Source organism: Westerdykella ornata (assembly GCF_010094085.1).
Source record: "Westerdykella ornata strain CBS 379.55 unplaced genomic scaffold EI97scaffold_5, whole genome shotgun sequence".
NCBI lineage: Eukaryota > Fungi > Ascomycota > Dothideomycetes > Pleosporales > Sporormiaceae > Westerdykella > Westerdykella ornata.
The window spans coordinates 1,147,137-1,167,199 of NW_022986855.1; the positions used below are offsets into that span (position 1 = coordinate 1,147,137).

At 52.7% G+C, this 20,063-nt stretch overlaps 7 protein-coding genes across 7 annotated transcripts; 3 read left to right on the top strand and 4 right to left on the bottom strand.

The window, feature by feature from the left end:
- Positions 1–42: 42 nt before the first annotated feature.
- EI97DRAFT_431767 (RCC1/BLIP-II) lies at positions 43–2,243 on the bottom strand. The gene has a single exon (XM_033798015.1). The coding sequence runs from the start codon at positions 2,090–2,092 to the stop codon at positions 272–274; it is 1,821 nt and encodes a 606-aa protein (XP_033656083.1). The 5' UTR covers positions 2,093–2,243; the 3' UTR covers positions 43–271.
- A 138-nt stretch (positions 2,244–2,381) lies between these two features.
- EI97DRAFT_395056 (Sec34-domain-containing protein) lies at positions 2,382–5,265 on the top strand (the record flags this gene model as incomplete). The annotated part of the gene is made up of 4 exons (XM_033796316.1): positions 2,382–2,553; positions 2,610–2,878; positions 2,929–4,300; positions 4,360–5,265. Exons 1-4 carry the CDS (start codon positions 2,446–2,448, stop codon positions 5,263–5,265), a joined length of 2,655 nt encoding a protein of 884 aa, XP_033656084.1. The 5' UTR covers positions 2,382–2,445.
- Positions 5,266–5,444: 179 nt separating this feature from the next.
- On the bottom strand, positions 5,445–8,660 carry EI97DRAFT_431768 (transcription initiation factor TFIID subunit 5). The gene is made up of 4 exons (XM_033798016.1): positions 8,269–8,660; positions 7,674–7,818; positions 6,733–7,591; positions 5,445–6,678 (listed from the first exon to the last, which is right to left on the bottom strand). The coding sequence occupies exons 1-4, from the start codon at positions 8,440–8,442 to the stop codon at positions 5,613–5,615; spliced, it is 2,244 nt and encodes a 747-aa protein (XP_033656085.1). The 5' UTR covers positions 8,443–8,660; the 3' UTR covers positions 5,445–5,612.
- Positions 8,661–8,860: 200 nt separating this feature from the next.
- On the top strand, positions 8,861–9,502 carry EI97DRAFT_465827 (uncharacterized protein; the record flags this gene model as incomplete). Its single annotated transcript, XM_033801499.1, has 1 exon — positions 8,861–9,502. One exon carries the CDS (start codon positions 8,861–8,863, stop codon positions 9,500–9,502), a length of 642 nt encoding a protein of 213 aa, XP_033656086.1.
- Positions 9,503–10,136: 634 nt separating this feature from the next.
- Positions 10,137–11,511, bottom strand: EI97DRAFT_440996 (uncharacterized protein; the record flags this gene model as incomplete). Its single annotated transcript, XM_033799668.1, has 3 exons — positions 10,137–10,411; positions 10,475–10,668; positions 10,760–11,511. The coding sequence occupies 3 exons, from the start codon at positions 11,509–11,511 to the stop codon at positions 10,137–10,139; spliced, it is 1,221 nt and encodes a 406-aa protein (XP_033656087.1).
- Positions 11,512–12,504: 993 nt separating this feature from the next.
- On the top strand, positions 12,505–13,098 carry EI97DRAFT_456935 (uncharacterized protein; the record flags this gene model as incomplete). Its single annotated transcript, XM_033800776.1, has 2 exons — positions 12,505–12,619; positions 12,674–13,098. The coding sequence occupies 2 exons, from the start codon at positions 12,505–12,507 to the stop codon at positions 13,096–13,098; spliced, it is 540 nt and encodes a 179-aa protein (XP_033656088.1).
- Positions 13,099–14,037: 939 nt separating this feature from the next.
- Positions 14,038–15,054, bottom strand: EI97DRAFT_373127 (NAD(P)-binding protein; the record flags this gene model as incomplete). Its single annotated transcript, XM_033795388.1, has 3 exons — positions 14,038–14,303; positions 14,388–14,864; positions 14,970–15,054. The coding sequence occupies 3 exons, from the start codon at positions 15,052–15,054 to the stop codon at positions 14,038–14,040; spliced, it is 828 nt and encodes a 275-aa protein (XP_033656089.1).
- Between the last annotated feature and the right edge of the window lie 5,009 nt (positions 15,055–20,063).

Genomic DNA, 20,063 nt, shown 5'->3' on the forward strand with positions numbered 1-20,063 from the left:
ACATGTATTTGCTTTTGTGGCCGAACCTTCGAAGCTTTTGTCATTCTTACCTCTGGCCACACTTACTCTGCCGGTGGCGTGCGAAGATGAAGATGGTTGAATGGTGATTCTGCCAAACCCAAATACGATAGCTATTGTACATACTCAATACCTGATCCAACTAAGCCGTTCTCCCTTTCGCCACATCCAGATACATAAACATACAGCGAAACGTACAAAGACGTCAATCCCAACACCTCATCAAAAATCCGCAATAAGCGCTCGGCCAACCCTAAACGGCAGAGTACACTGCCGTAACGCCCCGCCCACACTCGACCTTCTGCTCCAACTCCACAACCTTCCCTCCGAACCTAACCTTCTGCTTCGGCGTAATCTGGAACCGTGACCACTCCTTCCCCATCACCTCCTTGATCCCATGTTCCAACAAGCCGTGGCCTTTCTTCTCAGCCTCCTGCGCCGAGTCCAGCGCTCCAATATACGTGGGCACATTGACATTACTCCGCTTTCCACTTCCTATTTGGTAGAACTCGTTGTTGCCCCAGAACAGGATATCCCGGCCCCAATTCGTGTCGTTCTCCTTTTGTCCCTTCTTGAGCGGAGTAGCATTGCCGACATCGACGTCGACAGAAGCAAGATTGTCCATGACGGCAGCTGCGTGAGTGGCGCCGGCAGAGATATACGCCAATTTGATGGGAACGATGGTATTTGTCTTCTCGTCATACTCGGAAAGTCCCGAGAGGGAGGGAATTTTCGTCGGGGTATTTTGGATATGCGTCCAACGGCCTGCGCCAAGCTGCCCCGTGAGGCCGTATCCAAAAGCCCACGTGTCGGCTTTGAGATTTGGGCTACGAGTAGATGTTTTGGTATTCGAGGGTGCTGATGCCTCAATCGTGAGGTACGAGGTGTTGCCGCCGGCGTAGACGTTTGTCACAGTGGGATGAAGGGGAGAGCCGGCATAGAGCCTTTGCGTGGGAAGCAGAGTGGGTGTATCAATGCTCAAGGTGTCTGCATCAAATTCGAAACCCAGCTGGCCTGACGAGTTATCACCGAAGGTGAAGCAGCGTCCCGAAGTGTCGGACACAATGCTATGGTAATCGCCTGCCGCAATCTTGGCGATCGAAAAGCCTTTCAACGCGGTGATCTCTTGGGGAAGGTCGAACGCCCCCTCGGGCCTAGTTCCCCACGTTAGACCGGGAATGCCCAGCTGACCCTTACTTGGAAAATCTTGTGTTCCAGACGCAAATGAGAACACGCGGCCTGCGGAGGTGCGTAGAAGGGCATGCTCCAGCCCAGACACGACGTCTGTAACCTTCTCGCTCCAACCAAGACCTGACGGTGTGCGAATTCGATAGGAGATTGTGTCGGGGGACGACACGAATGGGATCCAAGAGCCGGTTCGAGGCTTTGGGCCAGTTTTCTGCTCCTCCTGAGACACCGGCACGGAGTACACGGTCCCCGAAGACGAGAGCGCGATGATGCGATCCCTCGATATAGCGCAGGATACCAGGTTCTTTCCCTTCAACGTCCGTACCGGTTCCTTGACGTTTGGCGAGAAGGCCGTACCCCACTGTAGCAGATCTCCCTTCTCATCGATGGCCGCTCCAAAGTTTCGGTCCAGTTTTATATCCCGTAGTAGTACACCATCGAAGAATGGCAGTCGCCGAGGCGTCTTGATGTACTTCTCATTCGAATCCGGCGCTGCCACTCTCCCAGTGTTCGATCCCCACAAGTATACACCTGGATGTTCCCAGCTCTTTTTAACTTGGACATGCTGCGAGCTGAGCAGCTCTCGACTGTCTTCCGCGGACAGCGCCGGTCGGCGTGATTCCTCCAATACTGGATCAACGTGCTTCGGCGGCTCTTCCGCATGCACTTCGGGGGCGGACCCATGTAGCCATTGAATGGCCGTCGCGGCTGTGGCTAGGGCTGTGATAGCAACCACTGACCGGATAAAGTGTTGTTGGCGACGCTGAGCATAGGGGTGAACTGCAGCTCGTGCTTGAGTACGCGACCGATTAGATATGCTGCAGTGTAGTCGTGGTGTCCGCGAGGCCCGCAAGATCGGTCGGGCAACGCATTTGGAGTGGAGCATGATGATGAACGACGGGTTCCGGTCGACAACGGAGGAGGATGGTAGTGCACCGCCGTGCTTAGGGCGCCTTATTCAGAGGATATACATTGGCAGAGGGCTATCCAGTGACGTGAGCGTGCAAAGGGTATGCGAGGAGCTATAGCTGCGGAGCTCTCGGGCGGCGAGCTCGAGGATGTCACGACTTGATTACTTTGGAGCGGAGCGGAGTTGCACGGGAGTTGTTCGGAGCAGGCAGAGCTTGGAGCTGTTGGACCAGGGCTAGGGGGCACTAAGGAAACCCCCCCAAACCCCACGACGTCCATCGCAAGCAGACGCCGACGCAAGGGACAGGTGTCAGTCAACATTTTGTCGACATGGACGACCCTTGGTATAATGCCTTTGTTCCCAGGGCTACTCGGGCTCCCTCAAAGCCTGAACCTGCTAAGCATGCCCGCCGCAAGTCGCTGCTCCAGCAACCCAGCGTAAGCCTCCAATCCGCATCATGGGTGCGTCCGCATATTGATCATTGTGTGCGCAGGAGAGCCATGCTGACGTTGGTCGAGCAGACGGTACGGTAGACACCATCCAGGAAACCGTGGAGGAGAACCAAGGGCCCCCGGCGGCCACTGTTGCTAGACGCGCCAAGTCGTACAGCGACTTCTATAACGTGGTGCGAGCACACGTCAAGAAGGAAAAGGAGTTGGAGAGGAGGAAAAATCAGGAAGTTATAGCCAGCGAACTGCAGTTTGCGGAATGGTACAGTACCCTCAGTGAGGAGCTGCTGGATGCCAGCCATGAGGAGTATAAGTATGTACAAGTCTTCCGTGGAAGTGCCACGTTATTCTAATAGGTGGCAGGCTTTATCACGATCAGCTTTATCTGACGCGCACCCATCTTGACCGCATAATATCCGAGACCTCTGCTACATTAGACTTGCTATCCTCCCTCTCCGATTCCTTCAAGGCCGTCGAAACTCAGACCACTGCATTCCGGACACAATGTGAAGGACTCATTAATGACCAGCAACGCATCACACAGCTGGCGGATGACATGGAACAGAATCTCCGATACTACTTGTATCTCGAGCCTATCACGAAGCGGCTCAATGCACCAGGTGCGGGTAACACTGTGCGTGGGAAGGAGTTTTCCGACATGCTCTCGAATCTGGACAGCTGCTTGGAATATATGCAAGCTCACCCGAACCACAAGGAGTCTGCTACGTACCGCTCCCGGTATCGTCTACTCCTTACGAGGGGCTTGACGCTTATACGTGTTCATTTCACGAATTCGCTTCGCGAGATTGCTGCAGATGTATCGAAACGAATTGCAGACCGGCAACTGAACGACACAACCATGTCTACGCTTTTGTACGCGAAATTCCGTGTGGGAGCTCCGGAGCTGAAGAGGATTGGTCTAGAGATCCAAAAGCGCGCGGTCGTTGCCGTAGGGGCTGAGCCTGGTACAGAAGCGGAGTACCAAAGTCTGATGAATGAACTGTACCAGAGCTACTCTGCTACTCGTGGGCGCCTCATTTTTCCTATCGTGACCAAGAAAATTGGGGAGATCGCACAAGCTCCAAGCACATCAAAGGATCTGGTGTCCTTCGCTCGCAGCAGTATCAGCTACATCCGTGGCATTTGCTTTGACGAGTATGCGCTGTGGGGCGAATGGTTCGAAGGCGAAGGCGGTCTCTATGACTTTCTGGAGGCCATATGCGAACCGTTGTACGATCACCTGCGACCTAGGACTATCCATGAGACACAGATCCTCAAGCTCTGCGAGCTGTGTACACTGATTCAAACGCGGTATATGGAAGAGGAAGAGGACGACGAGGAGCAATCCCCAACTGAGGACAATAAGCTCGACTTCACAAGGTTGGTCCAGCCTGCACTTGAAGACGCTCAGACACGGCTTGTGTTCCTTTCTCTTGCCATACTGCGAGACGACATTGAGCGGTACAAGCCCAAACCGGAAGATCTCGACTATCCTGCAAAACATAAGAAGCAAATGCTGTCCGGCACGAAGTCCAGTGCACCAGTTCTCTCGGGCAAGAAGGCATCTCAGCTGGACGTCCCCGCCAATCCACAGTTGCCGAAAACTCCAATGGTTGTCGAGGCGGATGATCCCGATGCGCCTTACAACTTCAGCACGGAGGCCGCGTTCAAAGACTGGTATCCCACACTTCGTAAGGCGATTTGGCTACTCAGTAAAATCTACCGCCTCGTACACGTGAGTATTATAATAATAGTCAAGCATTTCACGGTAGGCAACCGGCTGACCATAACCAGTCTTCAGTCTTCGACGACCTAGCCCACCGCATCGTCCACGGCACCACCCTCAGCCTCGCCCATGCCAGCACCCTCCTCTCCAAATCCGCCTCTCCTACCGATGCCGCCCTGTTTCTGATCTCGCACCTCCTCCTCCTGAAGCAGCAGATTGTCGCCTTCGACATCGAATTCGTAACACCCGAGACGGAAGTGCATTATGACCTCTCCACCATCACAAACACCTTCTGGGAACTGAGATCCAGAGGCGGCCTCTTCAATCCTCGGAATCTAGTAGGCCTGCTGATTCCAAAGGTGGTGGAAAACATGCTCGATGCCAAAGCCGAAGTCGACACGCGCCTCCGCCAGGCCATCAACGACTTCACAAGCCAATTCGTCGGGAGGATGACGGCGAGTCTCGACATGCAGAAATATGCGCCCGATGGGAAAGCCAAGGCTCCACCGCGTTTCCAACCGGGCGAAGCGGCTACCCGCGCAAATAAAGTCCGCACGGCGATCACGCGCGAGACGCCTTTCCTCCGTGCGAAATTGGAGGAATATATCTCCGACGCGCGGACTCGCGAAATGCTCGTCGCGGCTGTGATGGAGAGCGTTACGCAGGTGTACGAAGACTGGTTCGAGGGCGTGTACATTCCTTCGCTCGAGAACGGGGTAAATGGCGCGGGGAGAGGTGTTAGCGCAAAGGGCAAGGGGAGAGAAGATGATGTTTGGGATCCGGAGGGGTTTGCCGAGTGGTGTTCTGGAGTGTTTAAGGTGGGGCTTTTGGGGCTGGGGTTAGAGTATGGGGAAGGGGAGGGGATGGAGGAGTTTGAGGAGGGGAATGGGGTTGAGAGTGAGAGGGGGAGTGAAGGGGGTGGCAGTGAGAGGACCGGCAGGACGGGGACGACAGGGATTAGGATTAGGATGTAATTGGTTCCTCGGGGCTTGCGGAGCATGTTCATCAGTGTGAATGAGCGGGCGGTAGCCCGCAAAGCTAGAAAAGGAGCATTATTGGCGGCTGGGTTTATAGCGGAAGATACCTAGGCATCACTCGAAATAGCACTACAAACATCCATATCCATATCCATCATTCTAGCAATGGATTAGTCTCAGATAAGCCAGTTTGTCTAGGTAGCAAGCAGATATGCACTCCAAATATGATTTTAGAGAAATGTCTGAGCACGATATTCCACTTCCCAAAAGCTTCGCACGCAGAAAGCGTCAAGTCGTACCACCCCAAAACCAAAACACCAAACTCCAGTTGGCATTTCCGCCTCCTAGACTTTGGGTACAGGCGGCAAATACGCACTCCCGGCCAGCACCAAATTCATCCTCGTAAACACAACCTTATACACCGGACTATCCTTCGTCGGAAATGCGCTAATCTGATCCACACTCACGCCCGTCTCCTTCTGGCTCTTCTTCCCCGCTCCTCCACCAGCAGCCGCGACCCCCGCCGACGCGCCCTTAGCGGCCAGCGTGCCGTCTGCCTTGGGCCCTCCTACGCCATCAGCTGCTTTGCTGGCACCCGTAGAGTCGGATGTTTCCTGTAGAACATCCCATACACGGACGGTTTTATCGGCGCCGGCGGAGACGAGGACGGTCGACTCGACGCTCCAGGATAGAGACCATATTCCGCCTTTACCGTGACCACGCATGCGCTTCTTTCTGCGACCGGTTTCAAGAGTCCACAGGATGATGGAACCCTGATCGTCTGCGCTAGCGAGCGTTCTGCCATCGGGCGAACATGCAATTGCTGTGACATTGCCCGTGTGACCGGTGAAGAGACGCAGACAGTTTCCGCCCGAAGTGTGCCACATGCGGACGGTCCTGTCGCAGGAGCCGGTGAAGACGTAGAGGTTGTTGGGGTGGAAGGCCACGCAGTCGACGTCGTTGTCGTGGCCTACGTAGATTCTCAGAGGTTCGATGTGGTCCGTTGCCCAGAGGCGGGCAGTGCGGTCGTTGGAACCCGTTAAGAAGTAGTGTCCATGGGGTCCCCACTTGACGTCCCATACGGGGTTGTCATGACCGCGGTATGCCACGAGACACGACCAAGTATCAAGTGACCAGAGTCGAACGGTCTTGTCCTCGGAGCACGATAATAGGAATTGAGCGTTGGTAGGTGGCCCTTCCGGATCGGGATTGACTGTAGCAGGGGAGAAAGCGACCGCGAAGACTGGTCCCGCATGACCAACAAGACGGCGAGAGGAAGAAGGCTGGTTGTTATGCTCGGGGATTGAGGAGAGAAGCGGTTCACCATCAAGCGACCAAACCCGGATATATGACTCCGCCATTCCGGCAGCAACGAGCTTATTGTCTCCTGAGAAATCTATGCAATTTACGCTGGTAGCAATGATCAGCATTAGGTCAACGTGGGGTTGGTGCTTTCAGGCATACCTGTCGAATGTGTTGTGGAAGGTGTACATAGTGACGCTCACGCCGGGACCGACACCGCCTGTTCTGCCTTCAATCTTGTAGCGGTCTCGGTGCTCGATAATCTTCTGCACTTCCATTGACACGTCTCTAGCGAGAGAAGGAGGTAGAGGGATCAGATCTCGGGAGGGGCCATCCTCCATGGGCTCGCGCTTGATTCGCTGCTCAAACTCCTCGACGAGACTGTTCTGGCCTGGCTTCGGAGGATTCTTCGCATCTTCATCTTGAAGCGTGGCGCGCACATCATCAATGAGGTCTTGATCTTGCGGGTATGGCCCTAGCTGCAGCTTGATACGCGCAGCCTGCGCGTCCGGATCGTGCCGTTGGGTCATGGGATGGCCAGGATTATGTCCCGGGATACCTTCGTCTTCCGCAGGGAGCCCATCATCTTCCTTCGCATCCATAATGGCGCGAAGGCTCTTTTCGCTCTCCACAGCGCGATCGACCGTGACCAACATCATATGTTCTCTGATTATGTCCATAATGGTCTGCCCACCCTCGTAGACGTACTTCTCCAGGAACATGACGAGATTGTAGAATGGCATTGCCGTAAGGGTGACACGGTACTTGTTCTCCAGGTACAGCTTGGCTACGCGGCTGTCCTTCAGGTGTTGAGGCAACCGAATCGCGCCCAGTGTGTTGACGTCGTCTTCATGATCACGTTCGAACATGTGTCGATATGTACCAAAGAATGTTTCCGCGTCTCGGATGAAGTAGTCCCGTAGAAGGCCCAAGAAGGAGTACACGAACACCGGCCATAATAGCTTTTTCAACTCGGGTTGGTACAGCTCCAAGCTGTCACTGATATATTTCTGCAGCAACTCTGCGACGATGTTAGCAGTTCGACACGTTTCAGGACGGCGACCCTGCCGCAGAGGGCGAGCTATCACTCTCAATGGACTCACCAAACGATTTCTTGTACTTTGGTGCGCCAGCATCCGCATCTCTCGAAACAGCAGGACCTCCAGTTGGTGTTTGCTGCTGATCGGACTCCTTGCGGAGCATAGCCTCCGTCTTATGATAGCCCTTCTTGCTGAGATACTCCAGCACCTATCATGAGGTCAGCAAGTGATATTCAAGTAGTGGCTGCACGCAAAAACAACTGCAACACCCTCCAACATCGGAAACACACAAAGCGGGATGCACAACTTTTGACGGAAAAGGGTGATCATGCGCAACGCTTGGAACGCGCCGCTCATTATTAGAAGGAACTGGACTCAGTTGCTCCTGGCCGGGCTGCTGAGCCGGTCTGTACTTGGGGAACTGCGCTGCGACGCCGTGGAGCTCACTGGCATATGGATAACGCCAGGTCTTACGGGGAGCTTCTGGCTCCCTTAAAGTCATGGTTGTGACGTTGAGAGAAGCAGGGTTTGAGAAGGGGTTGGCAAGAGAGGACAGCTAGGGGAGGAAGCAGCACGAGAGTATCTGAATCACGTGCGGGGCATGGACTCTGGGCAAACGGCAGGGGTTGACGGTGAAATAAATACAGGTTTCACCCACGATTTGATTGAGGTTCTGCTGGGTCTGCGCACCCGTCTGCGCTCCAGCTGGAGGGGGCACCGCGCTCGGCTGCGGAGGCATCGGAGTGTGTTGTGGTGGTATGCCCGCGTTGGGCGGCCCCGTCCCAACGCTCATGTTTCTTGCGGGTCCGGGCCCGGGCGGGGGGCCCGACATATTGTAGACCTCACTGCGCTCCCACTATATTGTACTTGGGACCTGACGGCTCGAAGGTGGTATTTCGCGATAGACGGCGGTAGAGGAACGTGGTAACGGCGGGGGGCTCGGGAAACTTCAGATTTGTGGTCGCCAGCGCGTAAGTAATCCGAGAATGATAGCAGAATGCGCGTGGATCTGAGAATGATAAGCTCGCCTTTGAGAGTGGTGAATGCTGTTCAAGCAGGTTGAAGTTCGACGTCGGAATGTCGGCGAATTGTTAGTCGACTGTGGCGGTGCGCCAAGCTCAAGATCGACGCAGGGATAATTAGCACCGTTTGTTGTTGCCGTGCAAGGTCGGGTGGAACAAGCTCAACAACCGTCTCCAGACCCCATCTATGAGCGTTCCTTTTCAAGGGCACCTGTCAAATGAACCACCATGTCTCGCTCTCCAGAAGCCGGAGATAAAGCGGACGTTCCTTTCGAAAATTCCAATTCTCGTACATACAACCAAATCGCCGCCACCCATATCCGTGAGCTCTCCGACATCGACCGCGTGAGTACCTCTACCCTCACCCCTCCCCTGTCACCCCCGCAACTAACTCTCTCTCCCCACCAGCAAATTCCCCAGATCCTCTACAAAAGCGCCCATTCTATCTCCCTTCTCACCAACAAGCCCATCTCCTCCTCCGACTCCCCTCCTGATCCGTCCACCCGCGCGCAAACGATCCACGACACCTCCTATGACCTGTTCCTCCTCATCAACCAAATTCGCGGCCTACTCCACAAGCAAGTTGACGAGCTTCAAGCTGAGAAGGTCATACCCGCAGAGGCAACGCGGTTTCTCCCCGCTCCGCAGCTGCGAGATGATGACGCGCGCGACAGAGCCAGGGAGGAACAAGAGAAACAATCTAAGATAACGAACGGAGGGATGGGAAATTTGACTGTTGCAGAATTGAACGCGAGAGCCAGAGTGAGGCAGGGAGGAGAGGATGAGGTGTATAGCCGGTTACAGAACATTCTGGACGAGCTCAAAAAGAGAGTTGATATCGATACGGACGAAACGACCATGGAAACCTGAAGTGGTGCAGGTGCTACCACGGAGTTTAAGATCCTCGCAATAGCAAGGTTTTGCGTCACCAATTTGTGCAAGGGCGGCTGGCGGACCCTTTCAGCACTCTCCAAAAGCAAGGGAATAGCGTGCTGGGGGTCTTGGGTCGCAAGACATTCATGCTTATTTGACGGTCTGCCATGGAGGGATCTCGCCACAGACCCCTTCACCTGGTCTTGCGATGGTTGAGAAGCTAAGAAGGCATGCTCGAAGAAGGTGCCACGCAAAGATTTCAAGAGCAGTGCACCTAGAAACTTTTGTCTAGAGGCTCTCGGCTGTGATTCATCATTACGTTCACGCTGGATGACGGGAGCTGTGGAGGGCCGAATCATTCATTTGCATATAGAAGCTGTTCTCAGATTTGGCCTTCATGTGCGAGATAAGACATGCTGGCAAGTATATCCTGCAAGGTAAGGCCCCCTGATAGAATGTACATCCTGTAGAGAAAACAGAGCGCCATAGTGCATTTCCCATGCTTCAAGCATACCATTGTAGCCCAGGGCAGGCTTATGAGGGTTGATTTCATGCTGATCGGTCATAGCATCGAATTTCGACGGTCACGCCGATCAGTCACCCTCATAGGTGTATTGGTGACGAGCCTCTTCTAGCGACATTGGCTCGCCTCCGCTAGCTGGTTTTCAACCACCTTATAATGCATGGCAGTGAAATAGCTCACTTCTTCATCGGAGTCGTCGCGTCCGCTGACGATATCAACGACAGCCTGTTCGCGCTCGGCGTTGTGGGGTGGCTCGAAGCGGGTGAGCATGAAGCGGACCCAGTGCATGATCACAAAGAGTGCAAAGACGGCCATGACGTGGACGATAGGGAGGGATATAAGCTTTGGGTGTGCTATAAGCTTCCGGATGTCGGAGGGCGCTTCTAAAATCCGAGTCAGCTTTGGTGGATTCTTGCCTTCTGGTCATGCCTTCTGGGCAATTTTACCTTCAAGCGAGATCTGCGCAGCAGCGTTCCCCAAGCAGAGAATGAAGGGCAGCCATTTGCTGTTGAACGCAACCGCGAAAGCGGCCACTACCGCCACCGTGGAAGCTTTGCCGCTGATCGTGGAGGCGCCACTGATAAGCGTGGGCGTCAACGTTGGGGATGGCCAGGTGAGATTGCCAGAAGGTAGCGGAAAGCTACAACATCTATCAGTAAAAGCAGGACCGGAGAAGCGTGTAAGGAAAAAAAATTCTCGAGGCAATAGAGTAGCTCGGTCTCCGTACTTACCCTGATGTACCCGTCCCAACAGGAGGAATAACGCCATAGTGACTGGAGCTCGGGCCTACCACACTGCTATTGCTCGGGGAGCTTGACGGAATGACTAGAATGGCACTCGATGTTGGCAATTCGGGTATCGTGATGACCGAAGTGACAGACTCAGTAATGAAACTCGTGATTCGAATGGTGGACACGCTGTCCGTGGCGTTTGATGGTATTCCGGCAACCGAGGAGGTGGGAGCAGGTGGCATTGACATCGACAATGTAGAGGGGGCACTAGTACCTGGGCTGGGGACGGTAGTCGAAATTGGTGTGCTGGAGGACCTGGTCTCTGGAGGTGTCGGATTCAGAGAGGTATCTTGAGTCGGTGATGTTGCAAAATCGTTGGACGAGGAAGAGATGCTGCTGTTGGGAACGCCAATAGCACTGCTGGTCAACGGGCATACGGTGCTAGTAGCTTCGACAACAGAGGTTACGGTGGCCGTCGAGCGACCGGCGGTACAGTTTCCAAGGTCACACGCGGTGACAGTAGCGACCACGGTCCTATACACAGTGGCAGTTGTCACATCGTCGACTTGGTCCAGCTGCAGGATGGCGTCCTCGTTGCGTTGGAGGCCTGCCGCCGTCAGTAAAGAGCGCTTGAGGCACCCGGTGCCGTTGAGTCTGCTTCCAGCGGACTTTAGCGTACCGATTGGATCAGCGAGAGCGTAAGCTACCGAAGCCGCGCTGCCGATGAAGACGAGCAGTTGAATTGGCCGCATGGCGAGGCAGTGAGGACAGTGACAGGATGAGGAAGAAACAGAGAGGCGTGGACAAGAGAAGAGAGGGAAGCGAACAGGCTGTGAGTAGGGGTTGGTAACGAGAGTAAAGAGGTCGATGGGGGAGAGCCGGAACAAGAGGAGTGTGTCAGGGAGGAGTTCTATCATCGCCCGCCAGATAACGCCAAGACCAGCGGGAACGGGCAGGAGCGTCCCTCACGACAAACAACCAGGGTAGCTGCTGCTGAGAAAATTGCAGACGCTCTGTGAATTACGCCAATTACGTCATACTACATTTTCCAAACTCTCGAAAGAATTTTGGAATGTTTGTCAGTCCTGGAGGCCTTGGTCGCTGTGATCATGTGACTAAGCCTTTCACTCCATCATGGCTGGAGAATACCTCCGTGGAGCCCGCGATGGGGAGATACGACACAAAATAATAGAGGAATCAAAGCCTGCTCAGGTGACGGTCAGTTCAACTGGTTGTAATGCTACCTGGCTCAACAAGGCTCCAGGTGCTGTGGGGCTCCCAGCTCGAGTTGAGTTGTTGCTGAGACGGTCACATCTGGAGTTCCGCAATGTTGGCGGTCACCTTTACCGGGAGAGGCCATACGGCACTGAGCCCGTTGTGGATTTTGAGAGACCATGATGCCATACCTTGGAAACCCGCTCCGCCTGCAGTTATCTGCGTAATGCATGGTTGACATGTTGCCTCCCGTTTGTTCGGCAGCTCTATCAAGCCCAGGTGCGTGCAAACACTGCTGCTGTGGTGACGCACGCACAAATTCGGAAGGAGCGCGGCCGGTCACCGCCCACAACATAAAAAGGCTCTTTCTGCCTCTCCTACTTCCTTCCCTCCCTCCCTCCCTCACCCACTACACCTGAACATCCTCAGTCTCGCAATTACCGCTTATCTCGACATCGCACTTCAAGCCTGAGTCTTACTCCGCTTTACTCCTTCTTCTCACCTTCTCTCATTCCGCAGAGTCGCTGACAATGAAGTTCGCCACGGTTCTCAGCAGCCTCGCCCTGATGGCAGGCTTTGCTGCTGCTACCTTCAACCTCAACGACGTCGAGCTCGCGCTCGCGCGTCGTCACGAAAACAGCAACAGTCAGACTTCCCAACCTACTCATTTATAGACTACATGCTTACAAGCCCATCTAGGCGTCATCACGGTCACCTCGATCTCAACTGTCACCGTTTGTGACTCTGGTAACCCAATTCTCAATCCTCCTCCCCAAACTGCGAGTACCGGCGTCTCCATTGGCTCTAGCGAGATGTCGGTGGCTCCGCCTGTGTCGTCGGGGCTTCCCGCTCCACCTCCTTCTGAGGCAGTTCCTCCGATTGTCACCACTTTGTCAATCCCAGCGACTGGTACCAACCCCTATGGTCCACCCAGCTCTGGTATCACGTCTGCCCCAGGTACACCGACGACTTCGCCTCTCCACACTGAGAAGCCGGCCAAGCCTTCGAGCTCCGCTGCTCCCCCTCCTCCTACCGAGAGCAACGCCGCAACTCACGCTGGTATGAATGCTGGCGCTGGTGCTTTGGTCCTGGGCGGCATGGCCTTCTTCATGGCTGCTGTCTAGGCCTGACCTAGCAACGGACCTCGCACGACATCTTAATGATCGTCTCAGCTTCTGCAAGTGCGCGATGATGTATCGGCACTCTAATCACAAGATCATACTTTCCTTTGTCACTGGTCGGTATTACCTCCATGGATTTGTGGGCATCTTACATGGGCAACAGAGTATGTACGTAGCTCTAGTCCGTTGAAATATACATGTGGTGACCGGGAAAACTTTAATTGATGGAGTACTGACCTATGTTACAAAACGTCTTTCATGTGATCAGATCTTGAACTCTCCTCACCATTGATGGGGGGCAAAAGTCGCTCCTGACCTCATCTCAGGCAACCTCTGGTAATCTTGGCCCATCTGCGCGACGTCATGGGCCGGCTTTCTTGCATTATTTCGCCTGTCTTAAAAGGCCTGAATCCATCACATAGACTACTATTCTTGACCTTGCCCATCGCGACACGGCCGCGCTGACGACTAACATTCTTTGCTAATACCCCCTTGAAGTGCAGCACTATTTCCTGCATTGTTAGGAAATCAGAATCCGGAATTGACCTGTTGGATCTAGAGGTCAACATCGCCTCTCAGAAGTAGTAGCTGGCTTCCGAGTGATCTTCATTGAGAAAGAGTAACTACAAGGTCCGCTCCAGTTCCCCAGCTTGAGAATATTATTTCTTTGGAGAGCTGTGCACAACTGGACCTTGTGGGGCAGGGCGCATGTTGACAGACAGCAACATAATGAATCTTCTTACGCTAGCGATTCCCGCACACTGAATAAGTGTGGTCTAGTATGTGAGCACAGATGATAGACTTCATTTTTCAGCGCGCATCTTCGACTCAATGTAATGCATGCAAAAGCAATCCTTAGGGAACTACGCGGAACGTCTATCCATCGTGCACTTCTCGAGCTCTAGCGTACTTTCCTCCCCCACAACTCATTGACCACACCCTTTACATGCAAGCCGCGCCATCAATACCAATGACCTTTCCATTAACCCACTCACCATCCTGGCTCGCGAGGAATGCCACAACGCGCGCAATATCGATGGGCTGGCCGACGCGGTGGAGCGGCGACCATGTAGCGGCGTACTCGTCCACTTGGTCGTCAGTGAGCTTGTCGCCGTTGGGGATGTATTCGCGGCACACGGCGTGGTACATGTCGGTCTTGATGCCGCCGGGGGCGACGCAGTTGACGGTGACTTTCTTTTCCCCAGCGTCTGCGAAGGAGTTAGGAACGGGAGTCAAGGGAAACTGGAGATTGGGAGAATGAGAAAGACAGGCAAAGACAAATGTGGGCTTACCGATAGCCATGCACCTCGTGAAAGTCTCAATCGCACCCTTGGAGCCAGAATACACAGCATGCTTCGGCACGCCCTTCGCCTGGCCTGTAATACTTCCCATGAGGATAATCCTACCTCCAGGCTCCATCCTCTTATACGCCTCCTTCGCAACAAAGAACTGTCCTCTAGTATTAATCGTCATGACGCGATCATACTCCTCCTCATCAACATCCTGAAAGTGCCCGAAAGACACAACCCCAGAGTTTGAAGCGCAGATATCCAGCTTGCCGAAGGCCTTCACGACCTCGTCCATGAGGCGGGCTGTCTGCTTGGTGTCGGCGACGTTGGCTTTGATAGCGATAGCATCGGAGCCGTTGTTGAGGGCCTTGATTTGTTTGACGACGGCTTCAGCGGCTTCGCTGCTGTTGGCGTAGTTGACGGCGACTTTGGCGCCTCGGCGGGCGAGCTCGAGGGCGATTTCTTTGCCGATGCCGCGGCCTGAGTGTTGTTAGGAAGAATGGGAGATGATAGAGCCTCAGCTGCTATGGGAGGTTGTGTGTGCCCATGCTCGGGATTGGATGGTGTGAGAGTGAGGGAGCGTACCCGAGCCAGTGACGACAGCAACCTTGCCCTCCAAGCTCCAGCTTGGGACCTCGGGAGTGGTAGTAGATGACTCTACACTGGGCATTGTGAAGAATTGAACGTAGAGTTGACGGTCTTGAAGGAGATGGGTATAGTGGAGCTTGATAACCGAACGTAACACCGATCGATGAGCTGAAATACAATGGGATGCCAGAAGAGTGTAAGAGGAAGTCAATAGGATGCCGGAGGAGTGTAAGTGCAATCGAGTGAGGAAGACTTGAAGTAGATAAATACTCCTCGAGGGAGGGAAGAGCTATTGAGCCGTGGGCCGTCGTCGAAGGCCCTTACCTTCCCCTTTCCCGCAGCGGAAGGGACTGGCTGTGTGAAATGCAGGACCGTCCCGATGCCGGTAAAAGAGCGTCATGTTCCACCATGTCTCCACTTCAGGCCTAATCTGTGGATGCCTGAGAATATTGGAAAGTTGCAGGTGGTGAAGCTCTATCGAGGTTTCTTTGGCCAGGGATCATCACATTCGGAATAGGAGAGGGGTTCCGACGGTGCAGGCTGAGGGCAGCTGAGGCCTAGATTCAATATGTGGATGAGTTTCTTACATCTCAGCTGACTGCCGCTGCTCGGATCTGAGACGGGAATCACGTTGGGTCAGTGTTGTCGTGCGATATTCAATCTGGACAGTTGATGCTTGAGTGCGAGGTGCAGACAAGGTCAAATCTGTTCGGAATTCATCAGAGAAGCTAAGCCGCGGCGCCAAGAGCTGGACGGTTACACGCTGACGGACATTCGACCTGCAAAGGACACATTGTGTTTATCTATATATTTTGCTGAAGCAGGAATTCTGTGTATTCCGTTTCAACTTTGAATGATCGATGTATAAGGGTATACTCCGTACAGAGACAAGCTTGCCTGAAAGAGTGGCACGTGACCGCACTCAGAAAGGAGGATTTTCTCGTCGACTATTTGATGCACAAGAGACATATTTATATACTTGACGGCTCTTGGGTACTGTGATCAAGGTCAATTCAGTCATCTCAAAGCTTGAGCTGCTTGTGCAAAATGCTCGTGTTCCACGCCGAAATTGAGAAACAAGTCGGCGCATCCGATCGGCTCCCCACCCCGGCCGGCGCTAAACTAGGCTGTGTTGCTTGTTCGGACGTCACATCAACCTTCCGATGCTACACTGCTAAGGGGCCGCACAGATAGCACAGAGATACCGGAAGTAGGCTACTAAGAATCTCTGCCAAGGCCCGTGCAGTTCAGTGGGAATTTGGTGGGATGGAAAAGATGCCAGGTTTCTGACTTTGTCTCATAATTTGATGAATCCTCCAACATCATGGATACAGATTAGGAGAAGCCCAATATTTCACTGAACATAGTCTGGAAGAACAGGCAAGAATACTTACGCGTTTTCTGGGTATGTGACGGTGTAAAACCCTCATATATATCTGCCCCTTCGCGGTGCCTCAAATACTACGGCGCGACCCGGTCACCATGAATCAATTCAGGCCAGCATAGAATCCATAACGAAATGATCAGGCTCAGAGTAGCATTTCAGCGTTGTACAGTTTGTGTCCTTGTGTAGCCTTTTCTCAACGTCTCATCACAGGTTGTCACGGAAAACCGCATGATAGCGCTAGCAACGGTTCCGCGAGTAACAGTGCTTGAATGATTATAACTGGAGGCCGACCCGTACGCCTGTCTTGATTTTAGGCTTCATAGAGCGCTTGTAGATTGTGGCAGGCGAGGAACATTGTACTTCCCTATTGGGGTGCAACAAGTGCCCAACTGTAGCACAATAACGTCCACATGGACGTCGGATCAAGAGGCCAAATCTCCCACAGACGAGCAAGGGACTCCCTCTTTGTTATGCGATCATGAGTGGATTGCATTAAAATCGGAATACACGAGATGACATGAGTATACACCCATAGTCTCTCAATGAAGTCCTTTGGCAGTCCAGTGTACAATCTCTAGACGAATCTAAAATAGCGATCTTGCTCATACAGCTGTGGCTAGTATTCACACAAAGCAACTAAGTATTCTCCGCAATAACCCATAATCACTCAAATCATGTTTGAATTCTCCCATGTCTTTGCGCAGCAGTAATTGTGTGTCTTGATGAGCATATTGTCTGGACTACATCTGTTCAAAGCAAGCAGGATATACCTTCTCAATCAGGTCACCGGTGCCAAGAAAGTATTCGCTTGGCCTCAAGATTCCAAGTCAACCGCGAAGAGACAATACCGAGCCACTGACTCTTCCTGCTCATCATAATTCTTGCAGATCCTGACGCAAATCGTACTGGGTAACTGAACTTGTTGACTATCCGTTAGGGGTTTCCAAGCTCTACACACAGCTAGGGAAGAAAGACCCTCCTCCAACGTTGGGAGGGTCCGAATTGAGATATCAGCAAGGAGCTCTGCTGCAAGTTCAAAGCCTCGTACAAAGTGGCAATTGCCAGACGCAGCTGAGAGCTCCTTCGCAAACCTTACCCTACCCCCTCCATCGCATTTGTCGGCGTCGGAGGGGAGTGCATCCCGACGCTTGGCGGAAGATTGCTTAATGTTCTGGTGTAGCTCTTCGATTGATGGCCCAAGAACAACTCTGCTGAGCTTACTCAGTTACACAGCGGAGCAGTGAGGAATTCCGCAGCCTCCGTTTGTTTGGGGAACATGAGAGGGAAACGGTAGGATTTTTGCTGCTCGTGGTTTTCGTGGACTTAATGTGGATAATGTGGATAATGTGTACAGCCCGTAGAATGCAGGGGAATGCGCTCTCAGTCTTTAGATACGGGATGGCGTCCCTTCATTTGTGTAGTAAGTGTAATAAATTTCATTGTCGAATATGGGTCCAACACCTACTCCCCCAGAACCATACATAGGTACTGGCTACCTCATTGCTCTCCCTCAGCCTTTGAAAAAAACTGTTTTGGATGGGGTACACGACATGAGAATTGTTGAGCACCACCAGCTGGGACAGGTTACTCGCCTCGTAGTTGTACACCGCTGAAGAACCGCACTCCTTTCCATGTTAGAATGCTTCCCCCTACAACAAATGACACAAGACAGATTCCCCTTAGAAGTTATGTCGCGAGATGAGACATTATTCGGCTTTGACTGTAACCCATCGGGCGGCTCTTTTGTGGTGGGACCTGTTTGGAACAGTGCACTTGCCACTGGATTTACGCAGGCGATGCCGTTTCAAAGGAGGTACATGAATGTTTACAAATGATTTCATAGGTATGGATAGCCTGGTTCTAGAATCTATTGCGTATGCGGTGGCCGGGAACTTTATCGAAACCCCACTGAGGACCTTTCAGGACTTCGCCACATAATGACAGTCTGGTGACGTTGAACTCACAGAAGCTTGTCGAGATCCATGAGCGACCATTCTCAAAAGCATTCTGTGGGACATGGTGGGTTATACAACTCACAGAAATCACTGAGCCTTCGAAGCCTTTCAACTATGAGAGCGGGCGGGTGACACTGTGTGTCGTCCGCGCCACCTTTTACTCACATTACACTTGGAAGCTGTGGAGGGCGATTAGGATACAGTAATACCCATACCGACTTTAACGTAAGCTTTCCGGGAAGCTTGGGCGGTCCAGAACGGTTGATCGGATGCTAAATGGGACCTTTCAATGTGGAGATATACAAAACTTCAATGGGTATGTCTCAAAAAGTATCCTGTTCACTGACATTCTTCAGGACAATTTGTCAACTCAGATTCGTCGTATGTGCTGTATGTTCGTCAATAGACTTAGCTATTGGTTTGCTATTGGTATCCGCCGTCGCTCAAATGTTCAATCACGGTTCTGTAGCTGGGAACCTGACGTATTCTTATTACTGGCTCCGTCACTCCCGTTGTCCCATTACAGTCCATTTATATTCCCGCATCTTTTGATTCTATAACACTTCTTCCGTCCCATATTATGTTTGCACACAAGGGACGGTCTCATTCAAACCATTCATCGCAAACATTCCGTCCCCCCTGCACCCTATAAAATCTGAATTGCCTGAGGTTCTCTGGAGTAGTCGAAGCTAATAAGCACACCTGGGTATCATCTGGTTCCTGGTAGACTCCGCAGCCCAACGTTACGATCTTAGCGGCTTTGATGTAGCACGTACATTGAGTAAACTCAAGCGGCCGTTATAAGACATAACGTTGGCTAAGGGAAAGCATATGCCATCTCAACGATACTATCTCTCTCCAATAGACCCGTTGGAATGGTACAGATGTTACTACGATCCTGCATCTAGAACACAGTACAACTCGACCTTACCGAGTTGATGCTAATCGTAGAACCTGAACGTCGGCGTCGGCAGGCCGTTTCGCCGACACCGACCATCTAGGTGCAAACCTTCCACCGACATTTTATGCTTTCGGAGGCATATGGAGAATCGCAAGTTCCACGGCCAAGATATATGCTCTTAGATCGCCGGACCCGCCGGAGCAAACCGTTCAGTTGTCTCAAAGGCAATATCTCTCTCCTTGTTCCTTTGGACTCCGTGAAGCAGTCGTTTCGCGTCGTCGTCGACAATAGCCCAGTCCTCTTTTTTGACGCCGTCCTCACGACGATAGCCGTCATGGGTAGAGTACCGTGTTCTTAGAGAAAGTGGGTATATAGAGTAGTCCCCCGTCCCCGGCGATGATATTGCGTTCGCTCACACATGCTCGACAGATGAATTCTTGGGGAACTATCCATCTCAGCATACTGTCCAAAGATCATCACGAATTCCCACGATACTATACCAATAAAGTGTAAAGGGGCACTTTTGTTTTGCCTCCGTGAGTCCTGCAAGGAACAGCGTTGGAAGGATCAGTTTTCTGGTAAGTCACTCGTACTCTATTATCGTGTATGTACTTGGTATACCGTTATCATAACAGAGATGGAACACTAACGGATTCAGAAAGGAGGGCAAAGGTATTCGATGTTTTCATCGAGCGTTGCACTCTGCTGCTGGTCGTACTCATTACTGCGGTACGGGCCTTCCGTTCGCCGACTGTCGGCGTTCGATCGAGATCGAGATAATCGTCAGGACACGTCTCGCCACGATTCTAAACTGAGGCGAATCATTGATAAGCGCAGAGCAAGCACTC